The sequence below is a fragment of the Macrotis lagotis genome, chromosome 4 (assembly GCF_037893015.1).
Source record: "Macrotis lagotis isolate mMagLag1 chromosome 4, bilby.v1.9.chrom.fasta, whole genome shotgun sequence".
In the NCBI taxonomy this organism is placed as follows: domain Eukaryota; kingdom Metazoa; phylum Chordata; class Mammalia; order Peramelemorphia; family Peramelidae; genus Macrotis; species Macrotis lagotis.
In genome coordinates this window covers 167,063,754-167,079,376 of record NC_133661.1, presented here as the reverse complement: position 1 = coordinate 167,079,376, position 15,623 = coordinate 167,063,754, and the positions used below count along the sequence as shown (strand labels likewise).

At 36.4% G+C, this 15,623-nt stretch overlaps 1 protein-coding gene across 2 annotated transcripts in view; it reads right to left on the bottom strand.

The window, feature by feature from the left end:
- Positions 1–3,792: 3,792 nt before the first annotated feature.
- MNS1 (meiosis specific nuclear structural 1) overlaps positions 3,793–15,623 on the bottom strand; it is a 32,203-nt gene continuing 20,372 nt past the window's right edge. For both annotated transcript variants that reach the window (XM_074234606.1, XM_074234607.1), the window contains exons 8-10: positions 11,205–11,462; positions 7,110–7,235; positions 3,793–4,083 (exon numbers count right to left, since the gene is read on the bottom strand). In XM_074234606.1, coding sequence (XP_074090707.1) covers positions 3,991–4,083; positions 7,110–7,235; positions 11,205–11,462 — 477 coding nt within the window. In that variant the 3' untranslated portion in view covers positions 3,793–3,990. The remainder of the gene's footprint in view (positions 4,084–7,109; positions 7,236–11,204; positions 11,463–15,623) is intronic.

Sequence of the window (15,623 nt, the reverse complement as noted above, 5' to 3'; positions counted from 1 at the left end):
GACCCTGGCCTACTTGTGACATTTATATAGTTAACTACTCCTCAGGAACTGCAGGATATCTGGGGGAAATTAATGAAATCATGAATTCATGAAAAATCATTTGAAACACATCACTCAGCAAAAGAGATTTTAAAACAAAGCAGTTTATATATATATATATATATATATATATATATATATATATATATATATTAATGTAAGAACAACATTAACCAAAAAGTTTAATAGGTTTAAGAATTAAGAGGGTTGAGATGTAAAGTAAATCCACAAATTTCTGTACAGAAATAACAAAAAACCAAGATGTGAGATTCCATTCCCCCCAAAACTACAAAATATAAAAAAATATGATACCAAGACACTAAGGATAAAATACAATTATAAAATACTATAGAAACAAAGGGAATTGAGTAGAATTTTGATCTGTAGCTTCATTTATCTTACAGTCTATGATATAGATATAGGAATGAATGAATGAACACTTGCACTAAGCATTATATTTATACAAATATAAGCAAAATAGCTCCCTGCCCTTATGGAGTTTATATTCTAACACAGTTACACATGTTAAAGGGAGTGGTGGCCAAGGAAAAGTGTTTCAATCAGGGAAATCACAGGGCAATAGTCAGACAAAATAAAGTTCACCTTGAGAAAATAAAAGACATATACATATTATATATAACTCCATTTTTGATAATCCCAAAAGGATAAATTACTTGGATGAAAGACTGAAGTTCAGGAAAAATAGTTTTGAAAGAGGTTTAGAGCAGCATTTCACTCCACATAATATATTCCAAATGGATATGTAATCTAAATATGAAAGGTCATATCTTTAAAAAAAACGATAGGACCTTAGCTTGGTGTGTATATATATATATATATTTTTTTTATTAAATCAATCAAAAGTGTAGACTTAACTCTAAGCATGTTCAGAATTTGAGAGAACATGAATTAAAATTGAAGATCACTCTATGAAAACAGATGGTGCCACACAGGAAACATCTTGTGATTGTCAAAGAGAATTAGCAATGTTCTTATAAAGTCCAGTGGTAATCCAGTCAAGTGGTGGACAGTTCTGGGCCCAAAGGTACTTTAAAGAAGACGTTCATTTCTCATCTCAGAAGGCCCCAAGAGAGTGGGAGTACGCCCAGGAGGAAGTGTTACCTGCCACCCTATAGTCATCACTGTGGACCACGTAATAGGAAAGAGACCAAACCAGTAAGAGACAAGGTATTCCAGCATGGACAGATATGGACAGATACACACAGAGATGTACATAGTCATGGGACTCTGGTAAGGCACCAGTCTTGAAAACCCATCAGAACTACATGGGGAACTTCATGAGTCTACCCAAAGGAAATAAAGGGCATCTAGCACCAAGATTGTATCTTTTTGGTCTCATGCGTTTCCTTCAACAAGACATCATCAAAACTCAGTCTTATTCCTCAGGCATTTTGTGTCTGTGTGTGAGATATTAGGAAGATCTTTTGTACCAACTGCTTTTATTGGATCACCTTAGAAACACTTATTTTTTCCTAAAAGCTAATGGAAAACACATCATTTGAAGGCTCATGTATAACAGTGTTAGAAATCCCAGTCCCTCAGTGTTAATCCCCTGGATCCTCTTCTAAAGCACTGTTTCAAGTGGAGATGGAGTAGCTCCAGGGGAGTTGGTACACTTGCAAAAAGAAAATCAATGCAGCCAAGATAGTAAAGGAAACCTTCACAACTAAGCAGGGTGGGGAGTGGGGGAAAGATAATAATAAAAGTTCTGAATTTAGGAAATACAAATATATGACCAAGAACCAATAGGTAAGTGATTAAAGGATAGGAATGAATGAATGAACACTTGCACTAAGCATTATATTTATACAAATATAAACAAAATAGCCCCCTGCTCTCATGGAGTTTATATTCTAACAGTGTTACACATGTTAAAGGGAATGGTGGCCAAGGAAAAGTGTTTCAATCAGGGAAATCACAGGGATAGTATAGAAATCATAGGGCAAATATTGAATGTGCTTTCCAGAAATGGTTGAGTTGATTATTGTCAGGTATAGTGTGAAAAGGAAGAGGGAGAGGAAGGAGGTATGGCTGGTTGTGGATGGACCTTGGGAGCAGGACAATGTTCCCTGACTGGGAATTGAGGCCTGTACAGATGCTTAAAGGAACTCCTCACTGGTCATTGTGTTGGAGCAAGGTGAATCACTCTGTGTGGTTAATATTAAACAATATTGGGTTAGGAAGTAAAAGACAAGTGTCTTAGTAATAGAAATGAAGACGGCTGGAATTCTTGATTATAAAAATTACTCTTATGATATGGCCAATGATATGGTATCTGCCAGCTGACAGTTGATTATCAGGAGAATAAAGATGTATTACTATAATTCCTGACCTCATCATTATGGAGGACCAGGGATCACAGGCCATGGGCATTAGAGCATGGTTAGATTAAATAACAGGTTTTTAGACCTGCAAACTCTCCGATGCAACCATGATTCCACTTTTGAAAAACAGTTACTTGCCTGTTGCTACTTGGTTGAATGGATGATCCAGTCATAACATTACCTTTTGTCCAGAGTTGCTTAATATAAATTAGATGATGAAGGTGGTTCCTTAATGGGAAAGGCACTTAGGGCAGGCCCCTAAGGAGGGTCTTGATATTGCCAGAGGCAAATGCTTTTCCTCCTTATTTAGCCCAATCTAATCTAGTCTTCAAAGACCTAACCCTGGAGGAATGTTCCTGACAAATACTAGTAGCCAGAGTTTGCATCGCCTTCATAACTAAGATGAGGTATCAGATAAGATTCCTTTGTGGAACCTGATCCTGAGCTGAAATGTTTTTTAGCATTTCATTTTTGTTTCACAGTTGGATTAATTCACAGGAAAACATTAAAATTTTAATTAATATACTTTTATACATAATTATAATATTCTAGAGAAAATATTCTACTGAATTGGTAGAATAAATTCTATCTAAAAATGAGTTTTCACTTTATTTTGGACTAGAGGACTTTTTTATAAAAGATTTCATTTATTTTGAACTTTAGTTTACCCCTAATCTCGCTTCCCTTGCCCCTCCCCACAGAAGGCAGTTTGTTAGTCTTTACATGGTTTCCATGGTCTCCATTGATCTAAGTTGAATGTGATGAGAGAGAAATCATATCCTTAAGGAAGAAAAATAAAGTATAAGAGAGCAAAATTATATAATAAGATAATGGTGTTTTTTTTTTTAAATTAAAGGTAACAATCTTTGGTCTTTGTTCAAACGTCACTATTCTTTCTCTGTATATAGATGGTATTCTCCATCGCAGATATCCCAAAATTGTCCCTGACTGATGTACTGATGGAATGAGCAAGTCCATTAAAGCTGATCATCACCCCCATGTTGCTGTTAGCGTGTACAATGTTCTTCTGGTTCTGCTGTATTAGAAGTCTTTTTTTTGTTTTGTTTTTTAGTTTTTTGCAAAGCAATGGGGTTAAGTGACTTGCCGAAGGTCACACAGCTAGGTAATTATTAAAAGTCTGAGGCTGCATTTGGACTCAGGTACTCCTGACTCCAGGGCCAGTGCTCTATCCACTGTACCACCTAGATGCCCGCATGGATTAGAAGACTTAAGAAAATAGAAGCATTTTTTTTTTGTGAACATCTATTCCCCACTCGTGTGAATACTGACCATATCTTAGTTCAAATAGTTTATTTCTCATTAGGAATAATTTGTGAATTTTAAAAACAATTGCACTTCTTTCCCAAGCGTTTTGTTAAATAAGAATAAAATGAGATGTTCAGTATAATCCTTTTTTCAATAATTTATTGACAAAAAAGATAAAATTATATTCTTATAGAAAGATGTATGGGAATTGTCAGATAGGATAATGATTTTTAAAAATCCAAATAAATGTTTGAATTCTCGCCAAATGACTGTCAAAAACTAATCTAGAAGTTAGGCTGCCATCTAGTGGTGATATGAGGCAATACAACTCTTGATGCCATTAGCTGTCTTCCAGTCGTGTCTCAGTCTTTAGATATGCTTTCTTAAATGCTTCACCAAGCATATCAACATCTTGCTCGTGTTTAATTACTCCCTAAGAAGGAAAAAAAAAACCCTTTAAGTTATTTTGGATACTAGAATATTTCACTAAATATCTAGATTTATGAATCCCTTGCAGCAGAATACGGGTTAAAAACAAACTGACTTAGAACTAGAAATCCCTTTAGAGATCTATTGAGCCCAAACCCTTCATTTGATGAAGAAACTGAGGTCCAAAGAGTTGTGTCCAATTAACTGTCCAATATCAAAGCAATCTACTTAGAAAAATTATGAATTTTTGGAATTAAGGTTAATTATTTAATAATTAAATAATAATTTAACAATTAGTTATCTGGACAAATTTACACTAAAATTTCCTAATTTAACAATACAAATGAGGAACTTCCAAGCCAGGGCTCTTGTAATAGGAGCTAGCCCCACCCCCCACCCCCTTTCCTTTTCTCCACTACATTAATACACCATATATACATTGTGTGTGTGTGTGTGTGTGTGTGTGTGTGTGTGTGTGTGTGTACAATCATGGAAGACACTAGTAAAGGACATTTATGGGATTAAAGCAAAGTTCAGAAATGGGGCTCAGGAAACCTCATCTAGCTATTTCATCTCTATTCTTCCCCTTTCATTGTTAAACTTCTTGGAAAAGCAGTTTGCCCACTCCCTCTCCACCTACTCTCTCCTCGGCCCTTTGTAAACTAACTTCCCCATCACCAGTCTGCTGAAAACTATCATCTTCAATCTCACCAGGACCAAATTCAATGGCCTTTTTTGGTCCTTATATTCCTGGACTTCGATATAAAGATCCTTCTTCCTTCTCTGTCTGATCATTCCCACTGCTCCCTCTTTCCTAACATCTTCAGTTCCTTCCTTAGCTCTCTGAGCACTCCCTCCCTCTCCTTAACTGTCCATTCTTAGCCTTTGTTTCTCTCTTCTACTTGGCAACCTCAGTTACTCCCTTGGCTTCAATCATAAACTCTCCACAGATGACTAAATCCCTAACTCTAAATTCTAATCTCTTTTAAAATTCTAAATCTCGTCATTGCTTCAGACACGTTCGGCTCTTCGTGACCCCATTTGGGGATTCCTTGTTAAGATATAGGAATGATTTGCCATTTCTTTCTCCAGTTTATTTTATAGAAGAGGAAACTAAGACAAAAACAGGATTAACCCTTGCTCAGGTTCACACACGTAACTGGCAAATCTCTGGTCACATTTTTTTTTTTCTGGTCACATTTGAACTCAAGTCTTGCTGACTCTCAGCTTGGCACTCCATCCACTGCACCACTTAGCTGCTGCAAATCTGTACCTGATGACCTGCTAACATCTCCCTGTGATACAGGATCCCATTCACTTAGCCTTTAGGTCCACAGCCTTGGTGTTATCTTTGATTCTTTCCACTCTCTCAATTATCTGAGTTTGTTGGTTTTACCTCTGTGACATCGCTTCCATCCAAACCCCTTCCTCTCCACTCCCACTGCCATCTTTATAGTAAATAACTTCCTACTGCCATTAGACTAAATTCATAGCTTTGTAGGTTTTGCTTCATCCTCCTCTACATCTCATTTTCCTTACTCTGCCACAGCCAGTCCTCACTGGCTATAAATCTGGTTACAGCCCTCCTGTGTCAATAAACTTCATCTTTTCAATCTTTTCTTGAAAGGTGTCTCTCCTCTACCTTTTGCTGCCTCGTATCTGTTTGTGGCAGCTCCAATGTTTAGAATCCCACACTAACCACCCCCCGGCCTCAGCCTGCTCAATTCCTGTTCATCTTTTCAAGCTCAACTCACATGCCATTTCCTTTATAAAACCATCTCTTACTGCCCCAGTGGGGCAAGGCTTTTCCCCCTGGAGTTCACAGAGCATTTTCTGTCTGCACCCTTCTTAAGTACTGATTAGATAGTATATCAGTGCATATTCTAGGCTAGATTGTAAGGCCATGACAGCAAGAACAAATTTATTTAAAATGCATATTTTCCCTGGATCCCGGCATGGTGGTCTGTAAGCAGTAAGGACAATTGAATTGATTCAATTCAGCCACCATCAATTTCTTTAACTCTCATTTAGTCTTTTTCATATAATTTCTCATGTCATTATATGCTTAGTTATAATATGAGCTAATTGTTTAATGTACTTTAATCACTTTCTTCTCAATTAAGACTGCTAAACTTCTTTACAAACAAGGGCAATGTTTTATTTTTCTTTATCTCTCATTGTACCAAACACTGTGCTGAGCATATTACATACAAATAGTAAACATTTGCTAAATAATCTTAAAAACTGGCAATATGAATTTTAATTTTTAAAAAGTAATTTTATTTTATATACCTGTAGTATATTATAATCTAACTAGTTTTATGTGTGGCTTACGAAAATTCATTTCATTGCTTTATATTCACAATGGCTACATACATATATACAGACTAAAAAAAGAATATTTGATCAAAGAACTTTAAAAAAAATGAAGGTATGTTGTCCCCAGCTTTAACATAACTCACTAGTGCTCATTATTTTTTTCATAAGGGAGTTTTATGTCATAGTTGGGATGCTTTTTTTTTTTTTTTTAGTTTTTGCAAGACAATGGGATTAAGTAACTTGCCCAAGACCACACAGCTAAGTAATTATTAAGTGTCTGAGGCCAGATTTGAACTCAGGTCCTCCTGACTCCAGGACAGATGCTCTATCCACTGTGCCACCTAGTTACCCTCTTAATCTGGGTGCCCATTATTAGAAATACTAGGAGGACATAAAACATGATTCTTTGGTACATATAGAACTATGTGTGCCTCAAGTGCAGTTTAATTATAGATAAATCTGTTGAAAGTGATGACTATAATCATGTAGTTTTTGAGCTTTAAAGGATTTGAGAGTCATCTACTGTATTCTCTCATTTTAGGTCTAAAGAGGCTAAGGTCACATACTAGTTAGTGGCCAGAGTATGGACTTGTTCCAGAGTTTAGGTTCAAATGACCTGGTTTCCTGACTCCTGGTTTGGAGCTCTTTTTCCTATATTGCTCTGCTTCCAAGATGATGTATTATTTTATCTTTTAAGTAAATTTCACTTACTTTGGGAAGATAGCCCAGTAGATTTGTAGCATGTTCTCTGAGAAGCTTTTGGCGCTCTTCTTCAATAATTGCCCTAATACCGCCTTCTCTCTGTTGTTGTATTCTCATTTCTTCAAGTTCACGTTCCTAGAAATGCAATCCGTTTTTGTTATTTGTTATGAGGTTTTAATTTTTTTTAATTTATTTTGTTTTGACATCATCATTTCTGAATATCATTTTAACTCTACTCCTACCCAGTAAACCATCCCTTATAACAAAGAATTTTTTAAAAAGTCATCCAGTTCAGCAGAAGTGACCACATTACCACATGCTCTACTCTAAGGATCAGCCTGCCCTTAGGCCTCATCTCTTCTTCAAGCCCAAACCTGGTTGTTATAAAAAGGTTTTTTTGGCCTTTTTCCCATATACTTCATAATAGTTTCTGTGTCTCTTTTCATGGTTCTGCTTACTCCACTTTCCTCATTTTATATCTTCTCATGCGTCTCTGAATCTCCACAATTATTTTTCTTATAGCATATTTTTTATTCACTATATTCATATACCATGATTTGTTTAGCAATTGTTCAGCTGATGTGCATCTACTTTGTTTCCAGTTCGTTACCAGATCAAAAAGTGTTGCCATGAATATTCTGGTACAAATGAGACCTATCTTTAACTTTTTTGGAGTAATATGTCTGGAAGAGAGATTTTTGGGTCAAATGATAAGGACATTTTAATCACTTTTTTTAAATCACTTTTTTAAAAAAACTAATTCCAAACTGCATTGCAGAATGGTTGAACTAATGCAGTGTTTCACCAAGTGGTGCATTAGTGTACCTCCTTTTCAAATCCCTTCCAACACTGAACTTACATCATTTGTCATATTTGACTGTTTGCTGAGTTACTAAATGATAAGTAGCAGTATTTCATATGTTTGCAAATAATTTGCAATTCTTTTGTGAACAGCTTATATCTTTGACTACATATCAATTGGGGAATGACTCTTAGTTCTATATTTTCCTATATATCATGCATATGAGATAACAAATGCTTTGTGACAGCTCTGCTTCACTAACTTTATTCATAATTTCAATTTCAAAGCTTTCAAGATCAACTCTATTTCTTGTTTGATTATGAATCCAATCACTTGGATGTTTTTAACTGTGATTCATTTATTCAGGATTAGACTTTTATCTTTAAGGGGTCAACCCAATGCAAAACTTGAAATTTAAGGACAAAACATTATAGAAATAAATTTTAGGGAAGTAGGAAAAATGTTATTAGGCTTTATCTAAAATGAGCTAATAATAACTACAATTAAGAAGTAAATTTAGTTCTAAGTTTAAGGTAAAAAGGGAGATATTTGGAATTGCTTTTTTCCCCTTTTCTCTTCACCCAAAAAGCACATACATATCATTGGTATGGTTTGGAGTAGATAGTTCCCTAAGTTTCCCACATAAAGGTGAGCAAGGATCTGTTCAGAAAATGCCAGTCAGTACTTTTGTTAAAGCTACTACTATTTTTCTAGACAACTAGTCTGAAATGCCAGTGGCTTCCTCTGATTCTTCTCTTTCTTAACTCCTATCAAAGCACTTCCTTATAACATTACTTTCATCATGTTCATTCCCTTTTCAAAAACCTCCAAAGGGTCAAACTCACTATTAAATTTTCATTTGATTTATGATAAAGAATACTATCCATTCTAAAGACAGAGCTGATGGTGTCTGAATACAGATTGAAGCATACTTTTTTTCTACTTTATATTTCTTGAGGTTTCTTTGGGGGGGGGCAGTTAGGTTTCCTTTTACATCATTATTGTGGTTTCATGACTACACATTTTTAACCTATATCAAGTGATTTGCTTTCTCAATGTGGGGAGTAGGATAAGAGGAAGGGAATTTGGAACTCAAGGTTTTGGAAATAAATGTTGAAACTTGGTTTTGCATGTAACTAGAGAAAAAAAGGAAATAAAACAGAAAAACAACAAAAATCTTCCAATCAAGGATTTCCACAATATGGGTCCTCTCTAACTTTTAACTCCCATTACTCCATAATATAAACATAGGTCACCTGGGTAAGTAACGAACAAGTAAGCCATGACTAAGACCATAAGATTTAGAGTTTGAATTTAATCTGATTACTTTGCTTGCCAGATGAGAAAACATAGGCCCAAGAAGGCTAAGTGACTTACCTGAGGTAACAGAGGTAGCCAGGATTAAAACCCATCTCTGCCTCCAAGCTCTAGCTCCAGCCAACCCAAGTTCCAAAGATGACAAGTCCACCTCTGAATCTCTGCTCATGTCTCCTTGTTCCTACTCTCAACCATCTAAATCCTAACCATTATTCAAGGATAATGAAAATTCTACTTACTTCATGGACAGTTCCCTAACCAATCTTCTCACTTGTATCTTTATCTTTTCTGAATCTGGACAGCAACTTCCCTACTTTGAATAACTTTAGTAATTTCAATATGCGTATTTTGTTTTATCTTTTAGTTTTACAGTTTATTTGTTGGTCTTTTCTATTCAATAAGTTGCAAGATCCTTGAAGATGAGACAAGGTCCATGTCTTATACTTCCCTCATACCCCCACACACCTCACCCCTGAACCCCCGGTGACCAGCACAAAGCACACTAACAAGTATGAGTGATTTTCTGGGTAAATATAGACTGAAGAAGAGACATGAGAAAGGTACCAGGCAAGTGGGTAACATTCTCTAAGGAGTCCATCTGCTTGTATGAACCCTGTTTCCTAAAGAAGAATAACAGGAACTTAAAGTCCTAAGATGGAACTGTGTTCAGCAGATAAGTTCTGAAATAATGACAAGGCAACTCTTGGTCTTTTTGACTACAGTATCACACGAAGTTAATAATTTATAATAATTAATGTATCCCTTTCTTAGGGAAATTTCAGATCCCATCCTTTTTACAGTATAATTTGCATTTCTCTGATTTAATTTAAAAATCAAACAATTTTAGGACAAGAGGATGCTTCAGGATTTATCTAGAACCAACTATATAGCTCACTTAGAATCCTTTCTACAGGGGTGGCTAGGTGGTACAGTGGATAGAGCACTGACCTTGGAGTCAGGAGTACCTGGGTTCAAATCCAACCTCAGGTACTTAATATTTACCTAGCTGTGTGACCTTGGGCAAGTCACTTAACCCCATTGCCATTAAAAATCTTAAAAAAAAGAAAGAAAGAAAGAAAGAATCCTTTCTACAACTTCCCCAGTCTTACCCTACATTTTAGCTCAAAGGCTACTTATTTGTACAGTCTAGTGACAGCTCACTGTAGGTTATTATCCTCAGTTTGGAATTTCACTACCCCCAAAGGGCTGAAGATGCTTAGTCTGAATATCTTTTTTTTTTTTTTTAGCTTTTGCAAGGCAAATGGGGTTAAGTGGCTTGTCCAAGGCTGCACAGCTAGGTAATTATTAAGTGTCTGAAGCCGGATTTGAACTCAGGTACTGCTGACTCCAAGGTCTGTGCTCTATCCACTGCACCACCTAGCCACCCCTTTGTACATCCTTTTATAAAAGGTACCAAAAAGCCAAGTTATACCAGTCCCAGCACTGAAGGCCAGGTACTATCCTGTCTTTATATAGTTAACTAAATATTTGCCCCTTGTGTCTGTTTTCTACCAATTTTTTTCACAATCCAAGAATATTCTTTCTAAACTCATGCCAACATAACTTTAAAAATACTGTATCAGTTTTTTTTCTTTTGGTTTCTGCTTTGTTTTATTCACACTGAGAGTACAAAGATTGGTAGAGTGCTATCAATGTAGATTAAAAGAAAGTAGATGGATAATTTATGGGAAGATTAGGACTGTTTGAACAACCATCTGACAACCCTTCCATTTCTCTGGATACCAAATAATTTTCATAAACAAAAGTACAGGTTAGGGAAGGTGGAGCTAAAAAGAGATAGTAATATAAATATTTTAGGAAATGATGGTAGCCTATTTTATTATTTGATAAAATTTTTTTCTTTATCTCAATTTGTGGGACTATGCATCATCAAAATGTATCATAAATAGAACAGAAATAATCTCCTCTTCCCTTGTTCAATACTGATGACAAAACATTGAAACCAGAAATAATAGAATGCCTACTTTGTCTGCAAGGAACTGTTCATGACGTTCTTGAATAAGTTTTTCTATAGCTTTCCTGTGTTCAAACTGCTTCATTCTTTGTTTCTGAGCATTCATTAATTCAATTCGATCATCCTCAGCAAATTTAGCCATCATGTTTTGTCTGAACATTTCTTCTTCTTCCCTAGTAGCCTGAAGAACCAATTCTCTGAAAGCCATTTGTTCTGCAAAATTTCTTTGCAGCTCTTCACGCCTTTTGATTTTGTTTTCCATTTCTTCCTAAAAGAACACAGTAAGAGTAACATTAAAAGCTTAATTCCACAGCTTTAAAAAATCTGCCTTGTAAATGGAAGTTGTCAGCTCAATGTGTAATAGCAAACTGAAACCAAGTACTCTGGGGGGGGGTAAATATGACCATTTAATGCAATAGTATCTTTTGATGCATAATATTAGGCCTATTTGAGGGAAAATGTTTTCTTTAATTGCATTAGTATTTATTTAAAAATTCTAATTTTGATTTTTTGCCCCAAGGCTATGAAGGACAGATTTCTAGAGACTAACATATAAACAACATTAATTTCATATTAATTTCAAGCACCTCCATAACCTTCCCCTGCTATTTACGATCTTTTTTCTCACTGCACATGAACATGAAGCTTTTGCTAACAATAATAATAGCTGGCATTTATATAACACTTAAAGTTTACAAAGCACTTTACAAATATGTCCTTTTATCCTCATATCAACCTTGGGATGTAGGAGTCACTATAATTCCCATTTTACAGATGAGGTACCGACGCTAAGTAAGCAACTAGCCCGAGGTAATAGTGTCTGATGCTGGTTTTGAACTTCCTGACTGCAGGGACAGTGCTCTTCTTTGGGTTTTGCTCCAGCCAGGAGAGTCTTTTTAATAATCTCAAACCCAAACCTAAATCCTTACCTCAATATTGATTCACTAGTTGTTTTCTTCTGCCTATGTTCTTTCCTCTCCTTTTCACCTAATCATATACTGCTCACCTTTCCGATCTCTTTCAAATGCCAATCAAAGATTCCTTTACTTATAACTCAAGGCCACTCTACTGATCTTTCCCTCTTCTGAAATAATTTGTGTCACTCATTTGTGGATTTATGTATATATGACTTTGTTCTGTTATTTAACCATTTCATGGATGACTATCTTCTCTGTCCATTTAAACTGTAAACACCCAGTGTTCATTGTCTATCTGTCTCTCTCCCCCATACATATGCATATATATAGACAAATAAATATATATATATATATATATGAACCAATAAATCTTTGTGCAATTTACAGTAGAAATAATCTGGGATTCTGGATTGAAAGGTGTCATTCACCATCCTAGATGTGTAACTTTATGTTCTAATAACAGAGATTTCAGATCAAATAAGTTTCATGGCAGTGCTACAGCTGCTCCAATGGTGGGAAAAGTGAAAGCCTGGGGAACCTAAGTCTGAGTTCTGGCTCTACAAGGTCATTCTCTGTGTGACTGGGCAATAAATTGATCAAAAAAACATTTATTATGCACTTACGAAGTGCCAGGAACTACATTAAACACCAAGTCACATGTATAAACATCAAGTTCTTGTTCTCTGGGAGTATTCTATTGGGGGTAGACAACTTGTACTCTTGTGTAAAATGCATGTGCCCATGCATCTAGGCATAGATATGAATGTTCATGCACATACATGCACATATGAACAAGTCTAGGTTTGGGGAGAGAGGGTCCTGTTAGCTGCAAGTCTTAAGAGAGGTTTTTTATGGAACAGACCTGACGGTCTTCTGAGCTTTGAAAGGAACAAAGAATCCCAAGAGACAGAGTCAGGGAGGAAGAATGATGAAGGCCCAGAGACCATCAGCACAGGGACTAGGAGACCCCAGAAAGAGCACTAGTTGGAGGAGAGCAAGGAACTGGCCTAGCCAGACCTCAGAACACTGGCAGGAGGTGGCCAGACTGCTCCGAAGGGGATAGGTTGTGAGTAGTTTATATATGACCCTGGAAATAGTAGGGAACCACTGGAGTTACTGGTGGGGGGTGGGTGACCACTTGCACTTTAGGAAGATCACTTTGGTGACCATGTGAAGAATGGAGTTGGCTACTGGAGGCTAAAGAGGAGGCCGCTGCATTAGATTAGAACAAGAAAGAAGAGATGAGATGAAGGTCTGTACCAGGGATTGGGGGTATGAGTGGAAGGAAGAAAACCAATGCACGAGGACAAGATTTGACAAATGAGTGGGTCCATGAGGTGAGGGAGGGTGAGATATCAAGGAGGGCACCAAGGCTGCAAAGCTGGATGATGGGATGATGGGGCCGGGACAGTAGCAGAAGAGTTCAGGAAAGGGAAGGTAGATGAGCTCTCTCATGGACGTCTTTAGTTCGAGATGTTTATAGGACATCCAGTTCAAAATGTACACTACTAGGAAGGAGGTAATGTCACACTGGAGCTCAGGAAAGAGACTATACCTGGATAAAGAAGCAATTCACCATCTTTCTAGACCTCCCTGTTTCACAGGGTTAATGTAACATTTGTTGTTATAAATCACTAACAAATATGAATCTTGAGATTACTACTGAAGAGCATTTAAAATGAAAGATTTAATATGTTTTTTCAGGAATGCCTAGGATAGAAGAATTCTTTCAATATGAAAGTATTAAAAATGCAGTTAGTTGTAATTACCTTATCTTTACATATAAATGATTGTGAATTTCTTTTTTTTTTTTTTAGGTTTTTGCAAGGCAGATGGGGTTAAGTGGCTTGCCCAAAGCCACACAGCTATGCAATTATTAAGTGTCTGAGGCCAAATTTGAGCTCAAATACTCCTGACTTCAGGGCTGGTACTCTATCCACTGCACCACCTAGCCACCCCTGAGAAAGCAAAATCTTAAACAAGAAAACCAGTTTCTCTCAACTTACATGATAACACTGATGCAATATTGAATCCTACCCCATTCATGTCACTATGGGCATGATCATGAACATGATTTTGATAATTTCATAGGGCAAAGAAGGAATAGTAACATCTCAATGGAAAATATTATTATTATTATGGATAAAGTTAAGACACAGGTTGGGAAAGAAGTCATTTAAACTTTCCCACTATATTTTTATTCTTGTGGTCTAACTAATTTTGTGGACAAGTCAGAAACTGGGATTCTTATAAAAACTATACTTTCATCTTGGATTGGATCAGATACCAGAGTAATTAGCCATTCTTGCCACAAGATGGAACTCTCAGACACTTAACTCCACTTAAAGCAATTTTGCTCAGAAAAATCTTACTGTGAATGAACTCAGTCACAGCACTTTGGGTTAGCTGATGATTACAACTACTCCTGGAGGGCATATCCCAGGACCATGTTACTTCTCAATCAGTCACACATTTCTTTTTTTTTTAACTTTTTTTTTTTAGTTTTTTTTGCAAGGCAATGGGGGCTAAGTGGCTTGTCCAAGGCTACACAGCTAGGTAATTATTAAGTGTCTGAGGCTGGATTTGAACTCAGGTTCTTCTGATTCCAGGTTCAAGCTCTATCCACTGTGCCACCTAGCCACCCCCACACATTTCTTAATAGTGTAGTATTAAGTGGCAAGGAGTAGTGGACAAAACATGGGATATGGAGTCAAAAGACCTTTCTTTATACCTCAGTTCTACCATTCAATTATTTTGTGATCCTGGACTACTCAAAGTATTCCAGTTTCCTCATTTGTAAAATGAGATAAATGGACAAAGTTGATCTCTAAAGTTCCTTTTTAATGATATGAAATCATCATTATGGAATCATCAATTGATCACACATATAGAATTTACCAAAATTTCTTTTACGAAAGACTCATCAAGAAGTATCTCCTCGTTCCACTTTTCTATTCTCAGTTTTATGCTGTTATATGTCATATACTGTGTCTTCCACCAACTGTGAAGGCAAAATATACCAAGTAAAGCAGGCCAACTTTCAAGAAACTTCCTATACTCAACTCTGTAGTGGACAAAGTGCTGGGTCTAGAAGCAGGAAGACTACTGGGCTAGGTGAGGAGCAAATGCATCACTAGATACTCTGGAAAATGCCTATTTTCTTCTCTCTCCCACTTCATTACTCTTCCAATGTTTCTTCCTTATTTCTTGTTTTTTTTTTTTAGGTTGAAACAGAAAACTGTCCATGAACCACATCCTGGCCTGGGTCTTACATGAAGAGAAAAGATTATTTTTTTTTCTCTTTTCACTCCTGTCTCTCTGTCTTAAAGACTATGGAGGATTCTTCTCTTTACACCCTTTGGATCAGTGCCCTCTAACTTGCTCAAAATCCTGCACCTTCTCAATTTGCAAGACACAAGTTTCCCTACATTCCACAAATTTCTCTTCCCCTACCTCTATTTCCCTTAGAAGCATTTCAGTACTTTTAAGATCAATATTTACTAAACTTGTGA